This window comes from Urocampus carinirostris, chromosome 1, assembly GCF_059441175.1.
Source record: "Urocampus carinirostris isolate Australia breed hairy pipefish chromosome 1, RoL_Ucar_1.0, whole genome shotgun sequence".
NCBI lineage: Eukaryota > Metazoa > Chordata > Actinopteri > Syngnathiformes > Syngnathidae > Urocampus > Urocampus carinirostris.
In genome coordinates, this window is record NC_142349.1 from 41,454,582 (window position 1) to 41,467,315 (window position 12,734).

General features: G+C 40.7%; 1 protein-coding gene across 2 annotated transcripts; it reads left to right on the forward strand.

Moving 5' to 3' along the window:
• Nucleotides 1–1,872: 1,872 nt before the first annotated feature.
• Nucleotides 1,873–11,652, forward strand: aimp2 (aminoacyl tRNA synthetase complex interacting multifunctional protein 2). 2 transcript variants are annotated; one of them, XM_088339382.1, is made up of 4 exons: nt 1,873–1,959; nt 6,496–6,714; nt 8,096–8,330; nt 9,618–11,652. In XM_088339382.1, the coding sequence occupies exons 1-4, from the start codon at nt 1,918–1,920 to the stop codon at nt 10,004–10,006; spliced, it is 885 nt and encodes a 294-aa protein (XP_088195508.1). In that variant the 5' UTR covers nt 1,873–1,917; the 3' UTR covers nt 10,007–11,652. The 2 variants fall into 2 exon arrangements, with proteins under 2 accessions (XP_088195508.1, XP_088195499.1); XM_088339373.1 differs by lacking the exon at nt 1,873–1,959 and adding an exon at nt 3,991–4,261.
• Nucleotides 11,653–12,734: the final 1,082 nt, after the last annotated feature.

Consider the following 12,734-nt stretch of genomic DNA (forward strand, 5'->3'; position numbering starts at 1 on the left):
GCTGATTGGCTTTAGGGGCCTCGCACAAGAGGGGCATTTATAATGCACAAGGCCACAGCCCAACAGCCCAGACACCCGCTACTATGACTCCTTAACATCAATTCACAGTGTATGACTCAATTCTTCATGAATAAATAGTATGTGTGTGTACAGGCAGACAAGGCCAATTTATTTTGTTTATTATGTTTTTATCTGTGTTTTGAATTAATTGGCACAATTATGTGAAAACAAGACAAGATTAATTTTGCAGTGCAGGTGAACTCATTAGTCTGTCTACTTTGCTGTGGGTACTGTATGTCACATGTGACAATGCGCACACAAGGACTATACATTTATGCTCAATTCAAGTAGCACTTTTCTGCTTTCCAGTCTTTTGAGACATTTGTGTAATTAAGTGCTATATTGATAAATGTGACTTGACTTTTACCAGACAACCTTTTAAATTTGCAACATTATCATTCATATAAGGGCAGCACGGCGGCGCAGTGGTTAGCGCTTGTGCGGCACAGTTCATGTCATGGGAACCTGTCGTGGGTTCAAATCCAGCTCCAGACTTCCTGTGCGGAGTTTGTATGTTCTCCCCGTGCTTGCGTGGGTTTCCTCCGGGCACTCCGGTTTCCTCCCACGTTCCAAAAACATGCATTTCAGGTGAATTGGCCGGTCCAAATTGTCCCTAGGTGTGAATGAGCGAGTGAGTTGTCTGTCCCCGTGTGCCCTGCGATTGGCTGGCAACCAGTTCAGGGTGTCCCCTGCCCACTGCCCGGAGATGGCTGGTATGGGCTCCAGCCCCCCCCCGCGACCCTAATGAGGATAAGCGGTACGGCTGATGAGATGAGATGAGATCATTCATATACATTATCGAATAGTTTTGCTCATTTCATTTGCTTTCAAAATTAGCAAAATTATCTCCGAAAACAGGTTAAAACTACTGTTAAAAAATTTTGATTTTAAAGCAGTGTTTCTAGTAAGTTGGGAATCGGGAACCAAAGGTCGATAAATTTGAGACGTGGATATTTTTTTCTAAATTTGGGTTGCAGTTTGTCACTAGGGCAGAACGGTAGGTCCTCAAATAGAACTAAATTGTCTTTATTGTCATTGAATTCAACATTGTGAAGGCCTTGGGGAAGAAGCTGTCTCTGAGCCTGTTTCTCCTTGATTTTAGGGACCTGTATCACATACCGGAGGGCAACAAGTCAAAGAGTTGGTGGCCGGGCTGAGAAGTGTTTTTTACAATATTGATGGCTTTACTACGGGATCGCAGGCTGGCAATGTCCTCTAGTTTGGGTGGAAGGGCTGCAGATGTTTTTTTTGCTGTGTTGATTACTCTATGTAGGTTTTTATTGTTTTCTCCACAATTTTCAGGGCTTTTTTTGCATCCACAATTGTACATACTTGCCCAATTGCGCTAAATATCAAGTGAAAAATGTTGACAATATCTGTTGAAGAGGGATTAACAATTCATAACAAGACAAGCCATGAAAGTAAACGAGTGGCTGCAGTGTGACCTGTTTTATTTGTCAATGACCGTTCACCTTTTAAGAACATTACCCAAAAAACACAACAAACCAAGTATGTGTCGCCTTTACCCACGCCGCCTTGTGTGTTCCACTGTGTGAACTAACTAGAAAAACCCATATCCCTTGTACCTGCATCATTTAAAGCCGCTTCTCCTCACTGTCAGGTTTCAGCAGTGCTCGAGTTTCTAGTGCGAGCATTGGGGGCCCGTGGGTGGCTGTAGCTGAGGTGTAAATCGGTGACGGGGGCCACCACAAGGGTTCATGTCAGTGAAGACAGTGGGGCCAAGTGGAGGCCTCTTGAATTGTTTTCAGGTGCAGGATTGGGTTGCTGTGTCTGATTAGGTCAAAAGACCGCTCGTGATTGAAATATTAGCCTCAGAGAGACTTGCTCTCCAATTGTATGGATGCCTTGTTGATCGACAAGACATCACTCACTATCCAGGTTGAGGAAATTGAGAACTGGCTGGACTATGATTGAAAGCATCTGACTTAAATTTACATGCCTAAGATTTGTTCCTTGGAACTGTAGCAATAACTGATTGTCTTAATAGGGTAACATGTCACTCATTCATTAGGGAAAGACATTTTCTAGTCTGTCAGTCTGACTGTCTGTCTAATCTATGATTTTCTTCCGCTACATTCCATGCTTGGTTGTTTATAAAAATAAAAGCTGGCGCAATGAGAAGTTCCTTAAAAGGTTTATTGACAGAATGTTATCGGCCCGAATGAAACACATACAATGGCCTAATGCAGTTAAAAAATGCAAAGAGGAAAATAGCTTACAATCATTCTTATACCAACACGACAGGTCATAAGCTCAAAGGAGTCCTAAAAATTCAGGAAAACAAAACTTAAGGTAACGCAATCGTGGACAACAACCCTTTGTCTGAAACAGTTCTAGAAAGCCTGATATGATACAGTTGCCACTTCTAAATAGGGGTGGGGAAATTATTCAAAATGTTGATATTATTGATACTACCCAATCTTGGATCGGATCAATACCATTGTCCTGTTATCAATACTTCGCTTCTCCACCAGTTTCCTCAAAGCAACGCTTCTCTGTGCAAGTAGTTCAGCCCTTCTCTCTTCCCCAGTGCCCTCTGCAACTTTCTGTGTTTTTGCCCAAGTGATTAAGGCACACTTTATGCCCCTCTTCTTACCTGGCCACTGGCTAGCCAGCTGCATCTTGCCTGACAGCCAGAAGATACGGTGACAATGTGTGTGAGAGCAGCAAGGTCAATCAGATCCACCCGTGCCAGAAGAGAAAGATGACAGAGGCAAACAGGAAGCGCCCCATGGCGTGGACTTTTTTCCAACAACTGAAAATAAAATGGCAGGTGTAATTTGTACGGTAAAGCTGTCCGCCACTATGACAACACCACAAATTTACATGTCTACCTGCATGTTTTTGCCGTACAAAGTAAGTTTATTATGCATTTTAAGACGTGTACGATGTACGAGAAAATCTGTACGGAAAAACGCAAATTTGTCAATTAAAGGTACCATCCGGTATACACCGAAGATCACAAAACGGCAAATCAATCAAGTCAAATAAGTTCTCCGCGGTAGCCTCTTTCTTGGTATAGTTTTTTTTGTTGCAAACGAAGCGAGCGGTTTGATGCTCCTGTGCGCATGCGTCTGCCGCCTGGGGATTTCCCATCATGCATCATTCCGATCAGGGGTTGATTGAGTAAATTTGAAATACATGTGGTCTTAAAAAACATTGGATTTCATGTGGTAGTTGAATAGTGAAAGGAAGTCCGTCTCTTTTTAGAGAATCTGCTTTTTCGGCTCAACTCATTAAAGAGAGCTGGCTCTCAAACGGCTTACTTGCTTTGATGCATTATATTACGATTTATTATGTTCTATAAAGAAGTTAAAAAAAAGGATGTATAAAAGGAGAAAATGAAAAAAGACAGGTTTGTGGTTATCTCTTTTATCAGTATATTACCAACAATAATTTAATGCAGAAAATGAATTAAAAATTTGAATAGGAAAATGTATTATTCTACTTGATTATATTTGCATGGATTTTTTCCATCTACAGTGAACGTTCAAGCTACTTAATTTTTGATTTTTTTTATAATAAACCTCATTCATGTCGAGCAACTCAGTATCTCACAACAAAATGTTAAGTAACAACATATATGATATAACGAAACACATGTACAATATACCATGTTAAACTACATATACAAACACGTTTGGAAAAAATATGGTGTAAGATTATTTTGTATTTTGTAAGGGAAAATACGACAGTTTGTAAGGGCATGGAGCCCTGGAACTTGACAGGTATGCATTTGTGATATAAATATTTTTGTATAAAGTTGAATTTTGCATTTTAGTTGTTTAAAAATGAAACATTGTAATGTGCATCGTCAAAAAACAAATAAAATAAACAACAGCGTATAAATATTCAAATCGTTGAGCTTCAAAATAAAATATTTCTGTTAGACTGAAATGATGTCACGTAGCGATCTCTTCCGGTTTGTGGGCTTTCGCCTGCTGCGCTGTCTGTCATCCTCGCGTTGAATCTTTTGATCATCTCCGTCCCGAATCGCCAATTTTCTGCAAATTGGTCCCTTTTTGAGTAGCTGAGCGAAATACTTGTGCCCTCCAGTATGTACCAGGTAAAGCCGATGTGTGGGGGTGACAGCAAGGTTGATTTGCCCACTTGCATGTACAAGCTAGCAAATATCCATGCACAACCGGCGAACAGCTGCAACCACGACTACACGCTGCAGGTAAAAGACAATTCACTAAAGAGACTATTTTCGGCTGCACTCTGCTTTCATATACTTACTTTATACGGCAGTAATAAATAAACCGTGCCTGACTTCACTGAGCTAGTTAGCCCAGTTATGACAGATAGTTTTTAGTCTGATGATGCAACCTCACAATTGCTTCTTCAGGCTCTGAGGGTGTCATGAAACTTCTTGAAGCGGAGAGCTTCTTTTTGTTGCTGATTGGTGCGAAGTGCTACTATTTCGATATGTGGGTGGATGGATACCTTAACCACTAGGTTCGTAGGGCCACCAATTTCTGTCGTATGTCTTGGACAAGTAAAGCCTCCCTCTCAAGTCAAGTCATGTTTATTTGGATAGCCCTTAATCTCAAAGAGTCTCAAAGGACTGCACAGACCACAGATTATTGCAAACTCCAGACTATTATAACACCATCCCCTGACCTAAAACCTACATGAGGGCAAGGAAAAATTCCAAAACCTCAACATGAGGAAAATGAAGATTCCTTGAAGGGACTGCACATGAGGTAATCCTCCTTCCAGGATGACCAGGCTGCAATGGATGTTGCAATGATAAATAATACACATATATTGTCAACATAAAATATAGGTTTTTTCAATGCTATAGAATAGAAGTGTGTTTTAAGCTTAGATATAAACATTTTCACTGAGGTTGTTGATCAAACCTCAGGGGGAAGAGCATTCCAAAGCACCGGGGCCCGAATAGACCTATCAAACCTGCGGATTTCTTAGCTTTTGGAATTACTCTCCAGGCTAACTATCTTAAACATCAGTTTATGTATTAACATGTTGTAATTCTAAGAACTTAGGTGAACCACTAAAAAACATCATGTCAGTTAATCAAATGTACTAGAAAATCATAATAATCCATCTCTGGTAAGCTATTTTCAGTGGGCTACTTGGGTGCCCGTGGGGACCACATTGGAGACCCCTACTCTAAAATGCAATTCTGATATAGGTATTCTTGTGTTGTTTCAATACGCGGATATTTCGTCAAAAGGTGTTCCATCCTTTTTTATGGGTCCAAAAGTGCTTTACTACAGTCCTCCGTACGTATAAGATTTTCATTGTGTGTTCAGCGACCGGCTTCATATCTCATTCAACAATTGATGAATTGAAATCTCTTATATCTTGTACTGACCATAACATCCTTAAAGCAGCTTTTAATACAAATAATTAATACCGTACTTTGGATGATAAAAACAAATGCAAACCGTTAATCTCGTTTTATATATCAATATTACAGCATTTTGCAGAGGTTGGTAACCTTTTTGACTCAAAGAGGCATTAAACCAATTTTTGGCGGGGAGAGCAACACCATATAATTCAAGACAAATTTCAACATAACCACCAACCCTGCTCTTTTGACAAAAGTTAATTCTTCAGCACATTTGATTTCACCGTTTGAGGTTTGATGATTTGATAACATCAATGAAATAGTAATAATGCCAGAGCAACAAATATACCACTTAAGATGAGTCTCTCGCCCGCAGTTCCTTAAGATGGTTTAGGCTCATTTTGACCTTCATTTTAGTTGTGAATGAAAAAGTGTGAGCAGAGTTCTTCTGTAAAAATGTCACAGAATACTGCAGACGATAAGCATACGTATGAAGCTAGGATAGTGCACTACGTGTGATGGGGTCAACCCACGCCATCACCCAATGAAATTGCTCTGGGCTCTTGGCTGGTGATTGCAGGTGTTTAAAGTTTTTAATGTGGGTTTTCATCAAAAAGTGTCTCAACAGTGAACATGGCTTGTTTAATTAGCTTCCATATAAAGGATTCCTTAGAGACTGGACCGAACTGACATATGTGTCGCTTTGCATTACATTACCATAGCTTTTGTTTGATCTCCAATCCAGATGTACTCATGAAAATAGCCATATCTGGCTCGCGAGCCATACGTTCCCAAACCCTGGGGTAGTGTAAAGCCTTGCATCGACTTAGAGCGAAAAAGCCATATATTTTTCTTAGGTTCGTCAGCTTCCAATGTTTGAGGTCTTGATGGGTTGTTAAAGCTGTGAATTTTTTGGGTTTGAACATGCTTTTTTGTGTTTATGCTTGCTTTGGCTTTCCCAGAGTGCTCTCTTTCTCCCAGTTCTAAGAGACATTTGTACCCTTTAGTTATTTAACCAATAATTGGTCTCTTACAAATCAAGGGTGTATCACGCTAACCCCAAAGTTTGATTGCGAAAAATGATTCTCTGTGTGCAGAATGGTGAAGTGGATCCAGCCATCAGAGCCCTGGAAATCCGTCAGGACGAAATCATGCGCAAACTGTATGAACTGAAGGCGGCGGTGGAGGGCCTGTCCAAGACTGTGACAACTCCTGACGCTGACATCGACCAGACGGTTAGCAGCAGCCTCTCCTCACAAAGCATCAGCTCCAATGCCTTCCGAGGTGCCGCAGACCTGGACACGCTACTGGGAAAGGTAAGACACAGCTTGGGACCAGTGTGAAAGATTTTGTGTACACTCACCAACTGCTTCCAACATCTTTGTAATTTACCTAGTCTTTTTTTGGTTGGCTGTATTAATTAATGAATTAAGTATAATATTTACCAAACTATAAGGCACACCTAAAAAACCCAAATTCGCAAGAAATTTAAAGGTGCGCCCTATAATACGGTGCACCTTACATACCGCAAAATACGGTGGAAATTATTTGAAATGCGTACAGTATTTAAACTTGTGCGTACGACACCATGGTTTTATGGTGTATTTCAAGTTGAGTCATGTTTGTATTTGTATAGCCCTTAATCACAAAGAGTCTCAAAGGGCTGCATAGACCACAGATTATTGCAAACCACAGACTATTATGACACGAGACTATTATGACACCATCACCTGATCCAAAACCCACATGAGGGCAAATAGTACACAGATACACCGATATTTGCACAACGATTGATCAATCGAATACGATTGCCGACCGAAAACGCAAAACACTGTATGCATTGGGAATTGAACCTGGGTTGTGGTGGTCAGGGGACCAGTACATCAGCACTAGACCACCAGTGATACAAATGACATACGAAGAAGCATCCGGTTTTATCTCATTATCCTACCATTTTCTCTCAAGGTGCCAGGAACGAATATTTAAGAACGGAGAAAACAAAGTCTTGAGAGATGTAAATATACACAGTCCGATTCATCATCAGATACACTACAGAGTTGTTCCCCTTGTCGTGCTTTTTTTTTTTTTTGCATTTGTTTAGATTTATCAGGAATTTAGCTTTCTCTAACATGCATTTCTGGTCCTGTCAGTAAAAATATTGTGATGAATTGGATGAATTCCAATACCTTTTCGTATGTAATCTGTATCACTAGCTGTCCAGTGGTCATGCTTCTGTTGTGTACAATGTTTTGCGGTTATGGTCAGTGGCATTTTCGACAGATCAAATATTGCACGAATATAAAAGGTGTATAAAATACGCAACGCTTCATGTCAGTTATACAACAATTAAAACGGTAGCTCCCTTATAGTACAGTGTGTCTTAATATGTAAAATGTATTACAAAATATTATTTTTGGGGGGTGCACCTTAAAATTCTGTGCTCCTTATGGTGCAGAAAATACAGTATTTCTTTTCATATTCATTATTTGGATTTTATACATGGTGTATTGTTAAAAGCACGAAGCATTTAAGATGACAATGTAATGCACATACGGTATATATTACTACAAAATGTGTTGTTTAATTTAGTTCAGTGTGTTTAAATATACAGTATCTTAAGTATGAGGGTAACTTATGATGGTGTAGGTCTGGATAAATGTGTGTTAACATCTCTGCCTTATAAATGGCCTTCCAAAGGACCTGGGTGCTCTCCGTGACATCGTCATCAACGCCAACCCGGCGCAACCTCCCCTCACTCTTCTGGTTCTTCACAATCTGCTGTGCCAGCGCTATCGCGTGCTCTCCACTGTCCACGTTCACTCTTCGATCAGCAGCGTGCCATCTTGGTTCCTTTCTTGCCTCGGTCCGCGCCATCCCGACAGCTATGCGCGACATCTCTTCCAGCTAGGTTTCACCCTAATATGGAAAGACGGTAAGGCATTTTTTCTTTTGATTTGGTAAAGCCTCAGCTTGATGCTCCAAACTGTTTTTTTGTCCACAATGCCATTGATGAAATCACCTTGTGCTTGTCTTAGACTTTTGTTCACTTATTTTCAGTGCTGAATTAATAGTAAAAGATGACAAACTATCCATCCAACCATTATCTGCAGCGCTTATCCTCAGTAGGGTTGCGGGGGTGCTGGAGCCCATACCAGCCATCTTCGGGCAGGGGACACTCTGAATCGGTTGCCAGCCAGTCGCAGGGCACACATAGACAGGCAACTCACTCGCTCATTCACACCTAGGGACAATTTAGACCGGCCAATTAATCTTATATGCATGTTTTTGGAATGTGGGAGGAAAACGGAGTGCCCGGAGGAAACCCACGCAAGCACGGGGAGAACATGCAAACTCCATACAGGGGGTTCGATCTCATGACCTCAGAACTGTGTTGTACACGCGCTAACCACTGCGCCCCTGTGCTGCCAGATGACAAACTAGTAAGGAGCAAAGTTGGCGAGATATTGAGAGTTTAAAAGAGTTTTTTTTCAGCAATAGTACAGAAATCCTTCGTTTTTTGCAGTAAATTAGGGAATTTCGGCTCCTACGCGTAGTCCTGTCGATCCACCAGCACAGCTACTGTATATGGATTAAACTGCATCGTTATCAGACCTCGTCAAATGTTATCACGCTTCTAAGGAGCCTGCAAAGGATTGCACTTGGCTGTGTCTGAGAAGGAACACACTGAACACAAACCAGATTTGGGCTCTCGAGGACCAGGACCTCCCCGCCCCATATGTAGCACTTATATAATGGAGCCAAATCGCAGCGGCACCTCTAAACGTCTCAAAATGGAAGTGGCAAGATCTTAAGCCAAATCCCAACCCAAATTGAGGCCTGAAATGTCAATCATTACCTTCAGCTCGGGCCAGGCTTCTTTCTAGCTGTCTTTTTGTTATCCACCCTTCATTGTTCTTTTTCTTTCTGCCTCTCTCGCTTGATGTGTATGTGTGATTTGTCATAAATCACCCCTCCTCCTCCTGAGTTTTCACCTATAAAATATGAGCTTTTGGGTTTGCTTCGTTCTTGGTAAATGGTAGGGCGGGGTTAAGCCTCAACATCCATGGGCCTGGGTCTAGCTGGATTTTTTTAGATCTGATCTTATCTCCAAAATGGAATCAAGCTGAGGATTGTGTCATGGCTTGTTTTATTTGGACTTTTTGAAAAGAAAGTATTTGTTTCAAAGTGTCCAACAGCCACATGCCTTTTGGCTCCACAGTTCCCAAACTACAGATGAAGTTCAGCGTAAAGAACATGTGCCCCGTCGAAGGTGAGGCTAATGTGGCCCGCTTCCTCTTCAAGCTGCTCGCGCCGTACCCGTCCGAGGCCGCTGCCGCCACCCTAGTGGACAGCTGGGTGGACACGGCCTTCTTCCAGCTGGCGGAAGGCAGCGGCAAGGAGCGAGCAAACGTCCTGCGCTCCCTCAACTCGGCACTGGGCCGCGGGGCCTGGCTGGCTGGGCGTGACCTCTCCCTCGCCGATGTGGCGTGCTACTGCTGCTTACTGCTTGCCGGTCCCGCTTCCCCTGTGCCCCCCAATGTTCAGCGTTGGCTGGATTCATGCAATAACCTAGGCATATTTGGTTCCGCTAAGCTCCTGTTGCAGTGACCTACAAAGGAGAAAAAAGTGCAAGGAAAAAATAGCCACCCTTGTCAGCAACGACTTCTCCTGTTTACCTCTTTCAAAAAGACGTTGGTCTCTTTCCGCCATGCTGCTTTTGTATAACACATTCTATAATAAGGGAGGAAGCACGAGAGGACTTTGAAGACAAGGATGTGTGAACACCTTTGACCTACTTTGTGCCTATTAAATAAACGCCACTAGGGGAAAAATGTGTGGTCATGTGGTACTACTAGTCAAGTATGGCGACAGACCAATTTTCAGGGCTTATTTTTGTCAAGTCATGTTCATTTGTATAGCCCTTAATCACAAAAAGTCTCAAAAGACTGCACAGATCAGATTATTGCAAGCCACAGACCATTATTTCACCATTCCTTGATCTAAAACGTACATGAGGGCAAGGAAAAATTTAAAAATCTCAACATGAGGAAAATGAAGATACCTTGAAGGGACTGCACATGTGGTAATTCCCCTTCCAGGATGACCAGGCTGCAATGGATGTTGCAATAACAAATAATACACATATATTGTCAACATAAAATATAGGTTATTCATATGCTATAGCAGTGTTTTTCAACCCTTTTTGAACCGAGGTACACTTTTACTTAACAAAAATAAAGCACATGATTCTTTCATTTTTTACGGTGCAATCTGAAACCGCTTTGTTAAACAAATTATTAAAGGTATTACTCTACCTCATAAGCGGATACTTAGTATAAAAATGATATAAAAATCTACTGCCACCTACTGATATGGATGACTATTACAGTTCCTTGTCTGAAGATAGCAAAAATACTGAATAATGGCCTGATTTTTTTGGAAGGATAAAATTGGGCAAATTCCAGCAGCATACTAGACAAGGTCTCATGGCACACTAGTGTGCCCCGGCACAGTGGTTGAAAGACACTGCTATAGAATAGAAGTGTGTTTTAAGCTTAGATTTAAACATTTTCACTAAGGTTGTAGATCGAATCTCCGGGGGAAGAGCATTCCCTTTGAAGCATGTCAGTCTCCGAAATCTGACCATAAAGTGGTCTTGAAATTGGCTGAACTTAAGGAACTTTGTAATTCTAACTAAACAGTAAGAATGAGTCTGGATGTTCCCTGCACTTTTTGTTTGAATTTGGACAAAGCAAATCTAAGCTTATGTACAGTTCCAAATTTTGCCCTTATCCCTTGTATTACAAAACTAGTCCTTCAAATATTAGCAACCAACTAATTTATGTAGCAACATTTTTTTCTCAATGTTAAAGCAAGCCCCAAAATAGCTTACAAGGGTATAATTGTATCACGTTTTTTTGCTACTTTTTAAGTTGTGCATTGTTATGCATCCTTGGATGCCCCGAAGCGTACAGCAGGTTTTGAGGACCTCTGGCCCGCAGGCCAGATACAGCTATGAGTACAAATAAAATGGAACAAAAAAGAGCTTCACGGTTAGTGCTGTCCCTCCCTAAAAAAAATGACGTAATGTTGTACAAGTAGCCTCGACCTCAGAGCCCCATGTGCCCCAATTGGGGGGAAAAAAAAACTAAGAAAAATATTTTAACAGTCTTATTATACACTTCTCCTGTGTACAAAATACAAAACATCCAGTGCTGAAGCAGAAAAAATAAAATTAAAAAAATCACAATGCATATAGCCGGCAGCGGCGCACACCAAGAACTATATTTAACTGTTTTCCAAATGCAATTACTTAATGTGTAGGTATGTGAGGAGCCTTAATTAGCTCACGTGAAGCCGGCTCAATACTGACTGCTTATAGCCAATGTTCCCTCTAATTTTCCACGGGTCTGAGCAAGTGTGGCAACTAAGTCATTATCAAACATGTTCAAAACTTGACATCACGTTACATTTTGCTGAGTTTCCGGCAATGCAAAAAAAAAATTCACTTTTGAATGAATTGAATAATGTATTATTGCCATGGTTGTACGGCCTACAAACGTCATTTGTTTTTACAACAATTCTTTCACAAGATTTCCATGTCTTATTTTTTTCCTGGTATCTTTTGCCGCATAAATACTAACATTTTTTGGGGGGCTTATTTAGTCGGTTGCACGATACACAACTGTATTTAATCACATTTTTTAGTGGAAGTACAATGTTGGCAACAAGATTGACTTGGTAAAATTGAAAATAATTTGAATGCAACACAAACTTTTCTTCTTTTTCCCTGTTTTTTTCTATAATTTTTTAAATTCCTTTAAAAAAATCTCATTGTGTTTATTTTTTCTTGATTGATTGATTTTTTTCTTAGCTGTTACTTTTTTCTTTTTGTTCTCTATTTTTCCCCCTTTGTTTCTTTCTTTTCTTTTTTCTCAGCTTTTCACTACTTTTTCATTTTGGTATTTTTTTATTTCTTCTATTCCCCCTTCCTTTAAGTCATTTTGTGCATAATTTTACATAATATGTGGTCATATAGGGATGAAAGAAGCAAAAACAACCCGAAGAGCCGAAAGAGACGGTTCCTTTTAGTGAGCCGAGCCGAAGAAGCCGGTTCACAAAAAACTACTGACTTTATTCAACTTCGTTCTACTTCGACCTTGACTTCAAAACACCGCATTTAGAACACAACGTCAGGGGAACCCGTGTATTTTTACCTTCATGCACTGTAACTTTGACTTAATTCGCTTCTGAATTAGCAATTTCGAGCCCTGATTTTTGTGAGCTGGCTAGATTTTCTTGTGCACGGAGAAGTATTCAGAATAAACAACATTTT

Bases quoted from the DNA above. Each gene is read 5' to 3' on its own strand.
- aimp2 (XM_088339373.1), top strand. From the start codon at position 4,139: ATGTACCAGGTAAAGCCGATGTGTGGGGGTGACAGCAAGGTTGATTTG. The intron at 4,262-6,495 runs GTAAAAGACAAT...CTCTGTGTGCAG, and splicing joins ACCACGACTACACGCTGCAG to AATGGTGAAGTGGATCCAGC. The intron at 6,715-8,095 runs GTAAGACACAGC...GGCCTTCCAAAG, and splicing joins TGGACACGCTACTGGGAAAG to GACCTGGGTGCTCTCCGTGA.